The 15,538-nt window shown below is 42.9% G+C and overlaps 1 protein-coding gene across 6 annotated transcripts in view; it reads left to right on the top strand.

Moving 5' to 3' along the window:
* The window catches only part of pus10 (pseudouridine synthase 10), a 103,133-nt gene that overhangs the window by 32,561 nt on the left and 55,034 nt on the right, over positions 1-15,538 (top strand). For 5 of the 6 annotated variants that reach the window (XM_069931533.1, XM_069931531.1, XM_069931536.1 and 2 more), the window contains one exon: positions 1,461-1,597. In XM_069931533.1, coding sequence (XP_069787634.1) covers positions 1,472-1,597 — 126 coding nt within the window. In that variant the 5' untranslated portion in view covers positions 1,461-1,471. Of the gene's footprint in view, positions 1-9; positions 101-1,460; positions 1,598-15,538 lie in introns of those variants that run through there. The other variant, XM_069931532.1, reaches the window with a different exon arrangement.

Raw genomic sequence — 15,538 nt, 5'->3', positions numbered from 1 at the left:
TGATGAAATTGTATTTGTCCCTGTTACTGGAGCGAATGGATTTACTATAAAATATAAATACCGCTGTGATTGACCAACTTTGAACGTTGAAATTCATCAAGTAGATAAGTACCTTGGAACATTAATATGTTGTTATTGTAACTCAAACACCAATTCAGAAGATAACAGTTATGTAGATCGCAACCTTACAGACTATTTTCAAGTATTTTGACCAGGCAGCACATTCTGAATACGAATGGAAAGGGATTTAGAACAGAAAGTTCATTATACGAGGGCGCTTCTAAAACTAACGGGACAGTAAGGGTATTGGATAGTAGAGTAGGATATCAATTTCAATGTATCCCAGAATCAGGATAAACAATTTCCACTCACCTTTGGTTTTCAATGCCCTGAGTTGTTGAGATACTAATTGCTGTGGTGGAAGAAGAATGAAAGTGAAAAGGTTAAAATGTTTGGAGAATAAAATAAGGAGAGGATCTCGAGTGAAAATATTACTTGCCACAAAACCCATTGCAGGCAATTGCCACCTATGACAAGAGTTCCTTGAGCACTCTAAATGTCTTAGGAGTCATTACTGAACTGAAAATGAACAGTGGAAGCCAGTTGAAGAGCAAAAAAATGTCATGTGACTCGCCTTCCCACTTTCCAAAGACTTTCCATCATCTGTGCCAGAATCCACTTCACTAGCTGAATGAGGGTATCTCCAATAATGTTCAAAAACTTCAACTCTATTGCACCTTGTTTCTCTAACATTATATTTTTAATCATAGATTCCTTCTGTGACTAGAAAACCTGGAAGGATAATTGTGGTAAATGCAAGGCAAGAGCATCACTTGCAAATTTCCCACCATACGCTTTCCTGCCTCGATTTTCAGTATATTACTGTTCCTCCATTGAGTCAGCATCTGTTCAATAGGTTCACTAGCCAAAAGCAATAATTGAAGTGAAAGAAGCAGATAGCTTGCCACGACCACTTTCTAAAGGACAATTGAGGAGAACCAGCTGTAAATGAATAAATAAAATTGGGATAAATATAACTTCTTTTAGTTAGAATCATTGCCACACACTAAATTTTCACCCTCCACCTCTACTCGTTAAAACTATGTGAATTTTAAAAAAAAATTTTGAGCATTTTGCTTGCAGTTGCTAGTAGGTCCTTGAGCTGAGTATAAAACTGAATACATAGACACAGATTTGATAGGCGACCAGGATGAAAAATGTTGGAATGTGTATTGCACAAACATCCCTTATTCAAATTATAACAAAAATGTAACTGCATTTTTGCAGGGTAAATGCAAAATGTAAATACATTGAAGTAAAATGTTAACCAAATTATTTATTTTTAATGTCTTTGATGTTTCTTTGTTTTTTAATATCTTTGATGTAACTTATTAAAGAAAATAATTGTTTTAGTGATGTTATTTGTCATTTGTTAATATTTTTGACCTTTTGTTGCATAGAACCTAAAGTCATGCTTCCATTGATGGAGAAGGACAAAATGGTGGTCCAGGCACTGCTGAGGGCAGGATCCTGTCCTCGATGTGTACTTCGATTCTGTCGTGTGGGAAACCAAGCTTTATACAGAGTTTCTTGCAAGGTTTCTGAATATTTTTCTTGCACTTGAAAAATTGAAAAGTTTTGAAATGTGGTAAAATAAATTATTTCCATATGTACCAAGCAATGAAGTTATAATCCATGCTATGATGTGTCTTTTTTTCTCTCCCTCTTATCTCACTTCCTCTTTCCTTTTTCAAAGCTCTTCATTCTTGTCCACCAACTCGCCCTGCTTTTGGGAATTAATTGTGGCTATTTCCGATTGTACATTTTTAGCTATTCCCTCTTCTTCTTTGCTTGTTCACTAATGCTTTTGTAGAAGGGCACTCTTGGACCTTGTAGGAACAAGAGAAGAAACAGTGGAGGCCCTTTCAGTGATATTTACATCATATTTGGTCTCTGGTGAAGTATGAGAAACCTGGATGGTGGCTAATGTTATACAGTTATTTACTGACAAATGTGACCAGCCCAGAATGTCCACTTGGGCTGGATGGATGAAATGACTGAAGGGCCTTTTCCATGCTGTGTGATGATGTCTCTATAATAGTTCTTTAACGGAGAGGAATCTGCTTCATAATATCTTTGAATTTTGCATCGTGTAAAGGTCACCAACATATTTCACCTTTGGTGTGAGATATTTGTCTGGCAGGATGTTACTAATTTACTCTCCACAGGGATTTGGAGAGTAATGTCCTTTTTTTTTAAAATTTTTTGTCTCCATATCTTAAATTATGACTGTGCCTCCTTCACTTTGTGAAAGTAAAAAAAAAAAAAAAAAAAATCTAGTATATATTGCTTGTCATTTCAACTCCCCTTCCTATTCCAAAACTGACCTGTCCATCCATGGACTTTTCTACTGCCAGGCTGAAGCAAAATACAAATTGAAATAACATCACATCATCTGCAGCCTGAGTCATCTACAACCAGTGTGAACTTTGAATTTTTCTATTTCAGGTCACCTACTTTCTTTCTCTTTCCTTCTGACCCACCAATAATTTCTCACTCCTCGCCCCCTTCCACCCCACCATCTTTCCCACCGCCCCCATCACTTTGTTACCCATTCTTGCTCCTTCCCCACCTGGTTCTATCTGCCCATCTCACACACGTCCAGTGCATCTCCAGCAAATGGTTCCATTTACCCATCATCTCTCCCTTATTTGATTCCATTTATCACTTCTTTAATAATCAGATTTCAGCACCTATGGGCTTGCACCTCCAAAGATCAACTGCCAGCCCCTGTCTCTCTCCTCCCTCTCAGTACTTTTTAATGGCTTTTCTCCAAGATGCTCTGTTTTTTTTGAATATTTTATTTTTGATTTTACAGACTTGTGCATATCAAACAACACAGGAGAACATTCATCCCCTTTTACAGAGTTTATTATACAGATTCTTTTTTCCCATCCCGCTCCCCCCAAAATGATAAATCAACACACCCATACTAGTTACAAAAGCCACTCTCAGTTCTGATGCAGGGTCTTGAAGCATCGACTATCTTTCTGTCTCCACAGATGCTGCTTGACCTCCAACTATTTGATTTTGCTCCTCTTTCTTGTGCTCAAATTTACATCATGTTTATTTACATAGTTTGAGTGAATGAACTACACTTACCCAAAACTGGACAGGATTATTTCATGTGCAGCAATTCTCATTGTGAAAAACAAAACGATGGGGACCACTGAGTTGGAATAATGTTAGTTATTTGTAGCTTCACATAGCTAACATTTATTGTGGATATTATATACAAAGAATACAAGAGTTGTATTAGTTAGCCCTACCCTCTCACTTAGCAGAGCCCCAGAGCTTGGAATTCATGGATGAATGCAAAGTTCCATTGAGTTCACCTTCCTGATACACCGCTAATCAGGTTCTCGGAAGATTCATTCAGTAAGCACTTTATATACAGTAGATACAACACAGGTATAAAGATGCATATGCTTATTATTTTTTTTTTAAAGTAAAACTTGGGAGTTGGGAAAGGCTGGACAGGGTTGATAATGAAATTGCACTGATATCAGCTCTTAAAAGAGATCCTTGAGAATAAATTTGCTGCCAGCAAGAGACCTGTGCTGGGTAAGTTTAGAGGTGCTGCCAATTCTCCCATTGCTGCAAGAAAAATTGAAATTCCCATTCAACATGAAAGTTGAGCCCTGAGAGCAAAACCTCTTCCAACCCAGAAGCCACATTCTATATTAATCAAATTTTTATGTTATCAAGATAGAGAGAAGGTTCTAAGTCTTGCTGTGAGAGGAGCAAGGGAACAGAAAGGCCCACTTCAATGGGATGGAAATAGAATTTTATTTTATCCTGATCTCATTGAAGATTCACTGAAGAAAAGGAAAGAATTCAACCCAGCTAAGAAAGCTCTTTTTGATAAAGGCTACAAATTTGTGCTACGTTACCCTGCGACTTAGAAAATTTTTGTACCGAGAGACCAAAATAATTTTTAAATTTTGCTCAAGCAGAAGAATTTTTCCAGGGTCTCCCTAGAATGTAGTCTCAAGAAGATACTTTATATCTGCTGGAATGAACTATTTTTTTTTCCCCGTTTCATTACCATGGGAAAAGTGGACATTTGTAGGATGAAAGAAATTGTATGCTCCAAATGTTGATGAGAAATTTATTACAGAAACATTTCTTAATTTAGCAGAAGCAGCTGCAAATATTTTAATAGGAGGGGATTTTAATTTGTGTTTAGATCCATTGTTGGATAGATCCACTTGAGCCACGCTGGTAGTAATGAGAAACTTGAATTTGATATGTATGGAGTAGGCTTCATCCTAGAGAGAAGGATTATTTATTTTATTCAAGTAGGCATGATTCTTATTCTAGAATTGATTTATTTTTAAATTTCAGCACAAATGCAAACTAGGATTATTTCTTCTTAATATTTTATTTAAACATTTCCATAGATGTATTAATCAGCAATATAATAGACTAACATACCTTCGTATGGCTTCTGCTGTAGTACACACACACCCTGAAAGGGACCTTCGTATGGCTTCTGCTGTAGTACACACACACACACCCTGAAAGGGACCTTCGTATGGCTTCTGCTGTAGTACACACACACACACCCTGAAAGGGACCTTCGTATGGCTTCTGCTGTAGTGAATGGTGGGGTCCTCTGCATACAAACACGTACTCAGTCCTGGAGTTCTTTGGGGATGTTGGCCTGTGGAACAAAATTCCCGGGATCCATGAGTGGGGCTCCGAAGATGAGCTCAGTGGAGGAGCATGGAGGTCGTCTTTCAGCGCTGTTCAGATGCCCAGTAGTGCCCATGGTAGCTTGTCCACCCAGTTGGGGGCCCTTGAGTCTGGTCATGAGGTTGGTCTTGAGGTGCCTGTGGAACTGCTTGGGGGTGGTATACTGTAGCTGAGCACCCCACAGGTTGGCAGTGTCAGTCCACAAACTGGAGGTGAACTGTGTGCCTCGGTCAGAAGTGATGTGCTGTGGCAGTCCAAATCTTGCAATCCAGGACGAGAGGCGTGCTTTGGCACAGGACCTGCTGGATGTGTCGGCCAGCTGGATTGCTTCTGGCCACCAGGTGAAGCGGTCGACCACTGTGAACCGGTAGCGGAAACCCTGAGAGACTGGCAAGGGTCCCACTATGTCCACGTGAATGTGGTCAAACCTGCATTTCGTTGGTTCGAAAGGCTGTGGGGGAACCTTGGTATGTCGCTGCACTTTGGCTGTTTGGCACTGCATACACGCCTTAGCCCACCCCCGGACTTGTTTCTGCAATCCATGCCACACCTACTTTCTGGCCACCAGCCAGACCATAGTCCTGATGGATGGGTGTGTCACCCTGTGGATGGAGTAAAAAACTCGTCACCTCTATGCTGTTGGGACAATAGGTCGAACCTGCCCAGTGGCCACGTCACACAGGAGGGTGGTAGTACCTGTGTCGACTGGAACGTCCCGAAGCCGAAGTCCTGTGGCAGCAGTGCTGAATTGCGGGATCTCGTCATCATGCTGCTTTGCCTCTGCCGGTGCTGCAAAGTCTAGACTGTTGACCAGGGAGTGGATGCTGTGTCTTGACAAGTCATCTACGACCATGTTGTCTTTGCCTGAGATGTGCTTGACATCGGTGGTGTACTCTGAGATGTAAGATGAGTGTCTCTGTTGGCAGGCTGACCAGGGATCGGAGATTTTAGCCAGGGCATAAGTCAGTCGTTTGTGGTCCATGAAAGCCCTTCCCTCAAGAAAGTACCGGAAGTGGCAGATGGCTAACTACAGTGCCAGGAGCTCTCTATTGAAAGCACTGTACTTTGGTTCGGGGACCGCAGATCTTTGCTGAAGAAAGGTAGTGGGTACCATCTTCCGCTCCAGGACTCCACCAATCACTGTTCCTGAGGCATCGACTGTGAGTGCTGTGGGTGCATCTGCTCTGGGGTGGGTCAGGAGTGCAGCTTTGGCTAAGGGCTTCTTTGGTTTCCACAAACGCATGTGCGGATTCGTCGTTCTAGGTCAGGTCCTTCTCATTACGGACATCAGGATCAACAGAGGGCCCAATACTCGAGCAGCTGCTGGGATAAACTTGCGAATAAAGTTTCTCATCCCCACGACTCCTGCAGACCTTTGGTTGTACTGGGCTTCGGGAAGCTGCAGATGGCCTTTACCTTGTTTGGCAGTGGTGTGGCTCTGTCCTTTGTAATCCTGTGGCCCAGGAAGTCGATGGTGTTCAAGCCAAACTGGCATTTGGCCAGGTGGATGGTGAGGCTGAACTCCTGCAGATGACTACAGAGATTTCTGAAGTGCTGAAGGTGTCCTGTCGGGTTCTACTTGCCAAGAGGATTTCGTCGAGGTAGACGAAAGTGCCATCCAGGTTTTGGCCCACTGCGTCCAACAGTCGCTGGAATGCCTGTGCCGTAATTTTGAGCCTGAATGGCATCCTCAGGAACTTGAACAGCCCAAATGGAGTGATAATGGCCATCTTAGGGATGTCATTAGGATGCACCGCAATCTGGTGATATCCTTGCACGAGGTCCACTTTAGAGAATATTGTTGCCCCGTTCAGGTTTGCCGCAAAATCCTGGACGTGTGACATGGGGTAACGGTCCAGGGTGGTGGCTTCGTTGAGCTGGCGATAGTCGCCACATGGTCTCCAGCCCCCAGTTGCTTTAGGCACCATGTGCAGGGGCGAGGCCATGGGTTGTCTGACCGTTGAACAACACCCTACTCCTCGAGCCTGCGGAACTCCTCCTTGGCCAGTTGGAGCTTATCCAGGGAAAGTTGTCTCGTCCTTGCATGGAGAGGTGGGCCCTTGTTCAGGATATGATGTTTGACGCTGTGTCGAGGCATCTCCGCTGTGAAATGAGGGGAAAGGATTGCTGGGAATCCCGCTAGCACCTTGGAAAACTCATCCTCCGAGCTGTGGACGGAGTCCAGGTGCATTGCCAGAAACCTAGTGCCTCTCAGTGTGATGGTCTGGTAGGTCTCGGTGTCGACGAGTCGCTTACCCTTGAGGTCCACTAGGTGGCTGTGGACTCACAGGAAATCTGCTCCACGAGAAGTCACTGCCCCCGAAATGCAGCTCGGCCCTATGAGTGTCATAGGTCCATATACTGCTGTTGTTGGCAGTCCTCAACATGAGTCCTGCTAGCCTGTGCCTAGTGCCCAACCCTGTCGGGGGTATCATGCTGAACTCTGCTCCTGTATCCACCCGGAAGCGTCTGTTGGACAGGCGGTCCCAGACATACAGGAGGCTCTTTTGGTGGCCAGCCATTGTGGCTTTAGGCGTCGGCTGGCCATGTTGTTTCCCTGGAACTCGCAGGGGGTCTGGCATCGGCGGGCCTCAGTGCCCCATCTCTGGTGGTAGAAGCACCATCTTTCACTGGACTCGCTCCTGCCTCTTGTCTGCTGTTCCTTGCTTGGGACTGCTCTGGTCTGATTGCAGGACTTCTTTACAAGCCCCACTGTAGCCGAGCACTTCTGTTTCTGTTTCCACAGAATGTCTGCCTGTACTGCAACTTTCTAGGGGCTGGTGAAATCCCCATCTGCCAGAAGCAGTTGGATGTCTTCAGGCATCTGTTCTAGGAACGCCTGTTCGAATATGATGCTGGGCTGCTCATCTCCCAGGAGGGCCAGCATCTTGTTGATGAGTGCTTATGGGGATCTGTCTCCAAGCCTGTCCAGGAGGAGCAAATGTGCTCCTCACTCTTGTCGCGAGGTTCCGAACGTCTCGGTTAATAGGTCTTTGAAGGCAGTGTAAGTGCCTTCCAATGGTGGCCTGTGGATAAAGTTGGCCATTCTGTCTGCGAATCCAGGGCGATGACCACATGGTAGTACCGGGTGATCTCTGCTGTGATGCCCAGATCTGGAACTGAGCCTCCGCCTGGTTGAACCACACGCTGGGTCGAACTGTCCAAAAGGTCAGGAGCTTCAGGCCGACTGCGCTGACTGCTGCTTCATTCTCCATTGCTAGGTTTAGATTCCTTCTGAACCGTAGGGGTCAACAAAGCTCACCCCTTTATTAGGGCTGGAAAGGCTGCTTTTATACTGTTCAAGTTCCCACTGTTTTGGCTGATTGACTGAGTCAGCCATGTGAATAGCAATAGCGGGTGGGAACATCCATTCATATGAATGCCCTTCTTCCCCAGCCTGTTTCTGCTGAGTTAGGTGGGCAGCTTGACCAACGTCATTTTAGGGCTATTGGTCTGATGCTGCCCCAGCTTCTACCCCTGCCGGTTCGTTGTCCTGGGAGTTGCTTTAGCGATCTATGCCAGCATCTGCTGCCGCACGATGTGCCAGACTGATATCCACAATTGCGGGCTACCGCAAGGTATAGGTTAGTGCAGTACATCTTTCACCACAGAAATTGAATAGATTGAATTCTGATTTACCAGATCAATGTTTTAGATGTGGTGAGGACGTAGGAATTTTTTTGCATTCAACTTGGTCTTGTCCTAAGGTAAGACCCTTTTGGGTGGATTTAGTGTATGTTTTGAACCAAGTTACAGGTAATAATAACATAACATAACAATTACAGCACGGAAACAGGCCATTAGGCCCTTCTAGTCCGCACCGAACCAAACACCCCTTTCTAATCCCACCTCCCTGCACAATGCCCATAACCCTCCATCTTCCTCTCATCCATATACCTGTCCAACCTTTTCTTAAATAATACAATTGACTCCGCCGCCACTATTTCTCCCGGAAGATCATTCCACACAGCTACCACTCTCTGAGTAAAGAAGTTCCCCCTCATGTTACCTCTAAACCTCTGCCCCTTAATTCTTAACTCATGTCCTCTTGTTTTAATCTTTCCTCCTCTTAATGGAAATAGTCTATCCACATCCACTCTGTCTATCCCTTTCATAATCTTAAATACTTCTATCAAATCCCCTCTCAACCTTCTACGCTCCAAAGAATAAAGACCCAATCTGTCCAATCTCTCCCCATACTCCAGATGCTTAAACCCAGGCAACATTCTGGTAAACCTTCTCTGCACTCTCTCCACTCTGTTTATATCCTTCCTATAATTAGGCGACCAGAACTGCACACAGAACTCCAAATTAGGCCGCACCAACATCTTATACAATCTCAACATCACCTCCCAACTCCTATATTCCATGCAATGATTGATAAAGGCCAGCATACTAAAAGCCTTCTTCACCACCCTATTCACGTGAGTTTCTACCTTCAGGGAACGATGTACCGTCACTCCTAAATCTTTCTGCTCTTCTGTATTCCTCAATGCTCTCCCATTTACCACATATGTCCTATTCTGATTCTTCTTACCAAAATGAAGCACCTCACACTTATCAGCATTAAATTCCATCTGCCATTTTTCAGCCCACTTTTCTAAGCAGCCCAAATCCCTCTGCAATCCTAGAAAACCTTCTTCATTATCCACTATTCCACCTATCTTAGTATCGTCTGCATATTTACTAATCCAATTCACCACCCCATCATCTAGATCATTAATGTATATAACGAACAACAATGGGCCCAATACAGATCCTTGAGGCACACCACTGGTCACCGGCCTCCAGGCCAGAGAGTGGTAGTGGATAATTGTCTGTCAGGTTGGAGGCCGGTGACCAGTGGTGTGCCTCAAGGATCTGTATTGGGCCCATTGTTGGCCCATTGGTGTTTTATTTCTGCAAAATTCAGATTTGTTTTTATTAGGAAATATTGAAGGAACAACACCTAAATTAAAACATTTAATATATCAGTTGGAATTTGTTAAAGTTGCATTAGTGGTGGCAAGGAAATGTTTTGCAGTTACTTGGAAATCAGATATATATTTGAGTATGGCACAATGGAATGCAAAAATTTAAAGTTGTATTCCTTTTGAAAAAATTACATTTAATTTGATAGATAAATATACTACATTTTTACAAATTTGGTGCCCATATACCAAATATTAGGTTTAAATTTGTAATGTTGTGCTTCCTGTGCCTCAAGACCTGAGAGGGTCTCCTCTGAATTGTATTAAAGAACTCTTTTTAAACGTGTATTAGATGGCATTCCTCTGTGCAATCCTGAAAGTTTCTTTTTTCTTTTTGTATAACTATATTGTATCTTTTATATATTAATTATTTTGAGAGTGGGGGTTTTGGGGGGAGATATATATACTGTCATGTATGTAGTTTCTTTTTGAAATTTGTATTACTATATTAATCTTTGATTGCATCATGTATGGAGAAAATTTTAAATATTTTAAAAAATGAAAGTTGATGCCAATTTACTCCACACAGACTGATGCTGTAGCCAGGAAATCTGAGAGCAACCTCGGCTCTGTGAAAGAAGAAGCCAGTGATATATTTATGCAGACAGAAACACTTTGTGCCTTGGAGTGCAATGGAGGTTGCACATCCATTAATTTGGAGTGCTATCCTGAGGCCGTCTTATGGTTATCAGAGACCAAATGGAGCCTTGGAACTGGCAACCCAGTCTGATCTGGACAGCTGAATCCAGATCTAGGTGTTGATGCAGGGTACTGGTGGGTGATGATAACATGGGGAAGATGGATCTGTTATCTTAAAGCACTTGGCTGCAGTACTGAAGTGTACTAGTTTTTTGCTGTATGGTGCTTTGTGATACTAATGAGCGTGGGTGGAGTATAATTGAACACCGGTCACTTTCTGGCAAGAACTTTGCTTTCAAGAAACTCTTTCCAAAAAAAAAAGTGATTTGGTGCTAACACGATATCTTTGAATTGATATCCCTGCCATGCTTCTTTCCCTCCCCAACTCGATCTTTTTCCTCTCCTTTCAAAACTTCACTATTTTGTTGTTAACAAGCAAATGTACCAGCATTTCCAGGCTTCTGGAAAAGCTGATGTTGCAAAGTACAATGATTTATCAAGGGTGGACAGGGGAAAAAAATGTACCCATCTTTCTCAGTTGAATTAGCGAGTAACATTTGTTGACTGAGAGGGAAATGTGAATGTTTGCATTTTTTTTAAATTTAAAAAAAAATTATACTGGGCTTTTTTGAATGGTCTGGTCCTCTGAATGTGACAACATACATTTTTAGAAATGCAGTGCTTTTGTAGTTAGATTTCACAAATGTTTAACCGGCAGATTTAGTTGATGATTAATTTTTTCATGTATTTAATTTTAATTTGTACAATCTTCACAGATACATCCTTCAATGCTCTGGGGGTTTTCCCCTTCTATATTGGGAGTGCTGTGGCCCCCATCTATGACTTGCCATTTACTATGGGAAAACAATTTGGCAATTCCAATTCTTCCGAGCATGCTGCCTTTTTCATTGTCCTGTTTCAAATTATTCAAATGCTCTACCTCAAAATATGAGGTGGTTTGAAAGTGTCTTTTAAAAGATTTTAAAAAAAGAAATGGCAATATGGTAAGTTTAGTGAAGCAATTACAAACTAGTGTCGAAACTGGTGATGTGGAATGGTGACCCCAGCGAGGCAACTATTTATTATATTGGGTGCATGTGACTGATCAGAAATTAGCATAGACTTTGGCATTCCAGGATTAGAGCATGATAATAAGTACTTGAGGGAGCAGAACAATGCAATGATTGAAATGTGAAGTCGTGAACTTTAACAAAGGTCTTGCTAGAGCAGGACATGCTGCGGATAATGAGAATGAACGGGATGATGTGAGCTAGGTTAAAGGATGATGTGAGCTAGGTTAAAGGCATCAGTGCTGAGATGAAATTAAGTTTATGGAGGACGGAAGGAACAGAAGATTTGAATTTGGAGATGATGAAGGTGTTGATGAATGTACAACATCAGAAAAGCTGAGCAGGGATGGGCAAAGGTGAAAGTAGAAGGTCTGCGCGATGGAGTGCCCATGGGACTGGAAATACAGCTCAGCGTCCTGTAGAATGCTGAGGTTGATAACAGACTGGGGAAATGGAGACTGTGGTAGCAGGAGATTTTGTCAGGGATTGGAAAAACATGACTTCCTAATGGAAGAAATTTGGCTTATCTAATATTGGGTGTTAGAGAAGCAGTGGAGGGACAAGGAGAGTAAACCTTTATCAGTGCAATTAGAACTTGGCATTTTTTCACTACTGCCATGAGGGATACTGCACGTGGAACAGAGATCCAAGTGTAGAGTCCATTCAGGAATAGGAAGTGAACCTCGAGATCTGACTGGACACTGCAAAGTGGGACAGACGCTTCAGCAATAAACTGCTTGGTTTTCTGGCAACTTGAGAATCATACCTCATTGGATGGGTCATATAGCCAGACTGGATTTTATAATTGATTCCTCTCATGTCAGTTGTGGATTAGTGGTAGAACTAAAGTTGTTAATTTGAAGCTTGTACATGCAAGTGCACTGTCAGGTTTTGAGAATGGAAATCTCATCAATATTCATGTACAGATCTACTGGGAATGCTGCACTCTGAGGTGCTGTCTTTCAGTTGACGCTTTAAGTTGCATCCCATCTATTTTGGGCGGAGAGCAGGGATTCCAAGCCACTATTTTGAATCAGAAATAGGAGGCTATCCCTCCATCAATGCTAATAAGGATAACCTTATCATTGGCATGTTTTTTTTTGTGTGAATTGGGATGGGTTAATTATCTATAATGTTACTGTTTGACTTTTGGACTGCTCTATGGAGGGAGAGGAACCTGTAGATGTAGTGTCCATTATCAAAAAATGTTACTGAAAATAAAGTAACACACTTTGAAATATATATATTTTCATGCAAGTGAAGTTTGTTCAATGTAAGTACAGTATAGGATTTTTGTCTTTTAACCTGTTTATTCTTAGTGCAGGTGTATTAGAGTTGTTAGCATTGTTAGAGTAAGTCTCAAGCAACCAGAAAATCCATTTATCTGGCATCTACCAATCCCCATAGATGCTGGATACCAGGGGGTTTTGATCAATAAAATTTTTATATGTTGAAGCATTGCATTAAAATACAAAGTGAATTTATTCAGTGAACAGAAAGTGAAATGTGGGATAGTGCAATTCTGCATTTATAGTTGAAAGGCTGTTGAACACAGGGAGAATGAGGCAAGAAAGGCAGGATCTGAAATTAATTAAGGATTTTATATGCACAATTCTAAAATGGGGGCATGGTTAGTGAAGTGTTATTACAGTGCCTGGGACATGGGTTTGAATCCTGTGCTGTATGTAAGGAGTTTGTACATTCTCCTCTTGTCTGAGTGGATTTCCTCCAGGTGCTCTGGTTTCCTCTAAAGCATATGGGGTTTTAGGTCAGTTGGGTGTAATGGGGCGCATGGGCTCGTGGGCTGAAAGGGCCTGTTACTGTGCCGTATGTCTAATTTTTTTTTTTAATTTAAAGTTTTTTTTTCTAGCTCTGGATAAGAGTCATTCACTTTCTAATCAATTTTACTATGTTGTAACCCTACTTACTGAGCAGAGCTGACCAACTATGTAGCTCATTGTGGTTTTTTTATTTGGATGTTTAAATTGACATTGGATTAAAAAATCAAGTCAAGTTTATTGTCATTTGATTGTACAAGTTCTTTGGCTTGGCTTCGCGGACAAAGATTTATGGAGGGGTAATGTTCACGTCAGCTGCAGGCTCGTTTGTGGCTGACAAGTCCAATGTGGGACAGGCGGACACGGTTGCAGCGGTTGCAAGGGAATATTGGTTGGTTGGGGTTGGGTGTTGGGTTTTTCCTCCTTTGTCTTTTATCAGTGAGGTGGGCTCTGCGGTCTTCTTCAAAGGAGGTTGCTGCCCGCCGAACTGTGAGGTGCCAAGATGCACGGTTTGAGGCGAGATCAGCCCACTGGCAGTAGTCAATGTGGCAGGCACCAAGAGATTTCTTTAGGCAGTCCTTGTACCTCTTCTTTAGTGCACCTCTGTCTTGGTGGCCAGTGGAGAGCTTGCCATATAACACTATCTTGGGAAGGCGATGGTCCTCCATTCTGGAGATGTGACCTACCCAGCGCAGTTGGATCTTCAGCAGCGTGGATTCGATGCTGTCGGCCTCTGCCATCTCGAGTACTTCGATGTTGGTGATGAAGTCGCTCCAATGAATGTTGAGAATGGAGCGGAGACAACGCTGGTGGAAGCGTTCTAGGAGCCGTAGGTGATGCCGGTAGAGGACCCATGATTTGAAGCCGAACAGGAGTGTGGGTATGACAACTGCTCTGTATACGCTAATCTTTGAGGTTTTTCAGTTGGTTGTTTTTCCAGACTCTTGTGTAGTCTTCCAAAGGCGCTATTTGCCTTGGCGAGTCTGTTGTCTATCTTGTTGTCGATCCTTGCATCCGATGAAATGGTGCAGCTGAGATAGGTAAACTGGTTGACCGTTTTGAGTTTTGTGGGCCCGATGGAGATGTGGAGGGGCTGGCTGATGGAAGACCTCAGTTTTCTTCAGGCTGACTTCCAGGCCAAACATTTTGGCAGTTTCCGCAAAACAGGACATCAAGCGCTGAAGAGCTGGCTCTGAATTGGCAACTATACAGACAAATAATACAGACACACGACACATTTTATCTATGCAAATAAATATTGTTTTGTACGTATGAGAGTCTTGGATGTTTAGTGTGAGCGGTTCCTTTGGTCGTTCAGCATTCTCACTGCCTGTGGTAATAAGCTGTACCTTCACCTGGTGCAGTTGGTTCTGATACTCCTGTATCTCTTCTCCAGTGGGAGCAGCTGAAAGATGCCATATGCAGGGTGGAAGGGGTCCTCAATGATTTTGCGCGTCCTCTTCAGACAACAATCCCAGTAGATCATGTGATTGGGATGATGAGGGAGGCTCCCATTATCCTCTCTGCCAGTCATATGGTCCTGTGAATTGACCTCCAATCCATTTCTCCGCAGCAACCATATTACACTGTGATGCAGCTGGCCAGGATGCTCTTGATTGAGCTCGTATGGAAGTTTGACATAATGGTGGCATGTCGCCTTGCCTGCTTTCAGTCTCTCAGGAAGTGCAGTCTCTGTCCATGATAAGTCACTAGTTAAGTGAACACTAAGGAACATGGTGCTCTCTCCGATCTACTACAGAGTTGGTGATGTGTAGTTGAGGGTGGTTGTTCCTGGTCCTCCTGAAGTCCACGATCATCTCCTTTGTCTTGTCCACTGGTTGTTACTTTTGCACCAATTCACACAATTTTCCACCTTTTCTCTGTAGTGCGACTCATTGTTGTTGCTGATGAGGCCAACTACTGTGTGTCATCTGCAAACTTGATTACACTGTTTGAGCTGATTCTGGCAGTGCAATCATGGGTCAGTAGAGTGATTTCAGATTTAGTCCGAGTACATACATGAAATCACATACAACCCTTGAGATTCCTTTTTTCTGCAGGAGCAGCAAAATTACTGCTAATTGGTAGTGCGAAAAAAAAACTGTACACTATGTAAACATGTAAACAAAGAACTGTAAACAGATGATGTAAACAGACTGAAATAGAAAACAGAAAGAAAATCAATAAAGTGCACAAGTAAGAGTTCTTAAATGAGTCTCTGATTCAGTTTGTCATTCAGGATTCTGATGGTGGAGGGGTAGCAGCTGTTCCTGATCCTGGGGTTGTGAGACTTGTATGAGTACCTATGCCTCTTTCCTGATGG

Source organism: Narcine bancroftii, chromosome 4 (genome assembly GCF_036971445.1).
Source record: "Narcine bancroftii isolate sNarBan1 chromosome 4, sNarBan1.hap1, whole genome shotgun sequence".
Classification (NCBI taxonomy): Eukaryota; Metazoa; Chordata; class Chondrichthyes; order Torpediniformes; family Narcinidae; genus Narcine; species Narcine bancroftii.
This window is presented reverse-complemented; position numbering and strand designations above follow the sequence as displayed.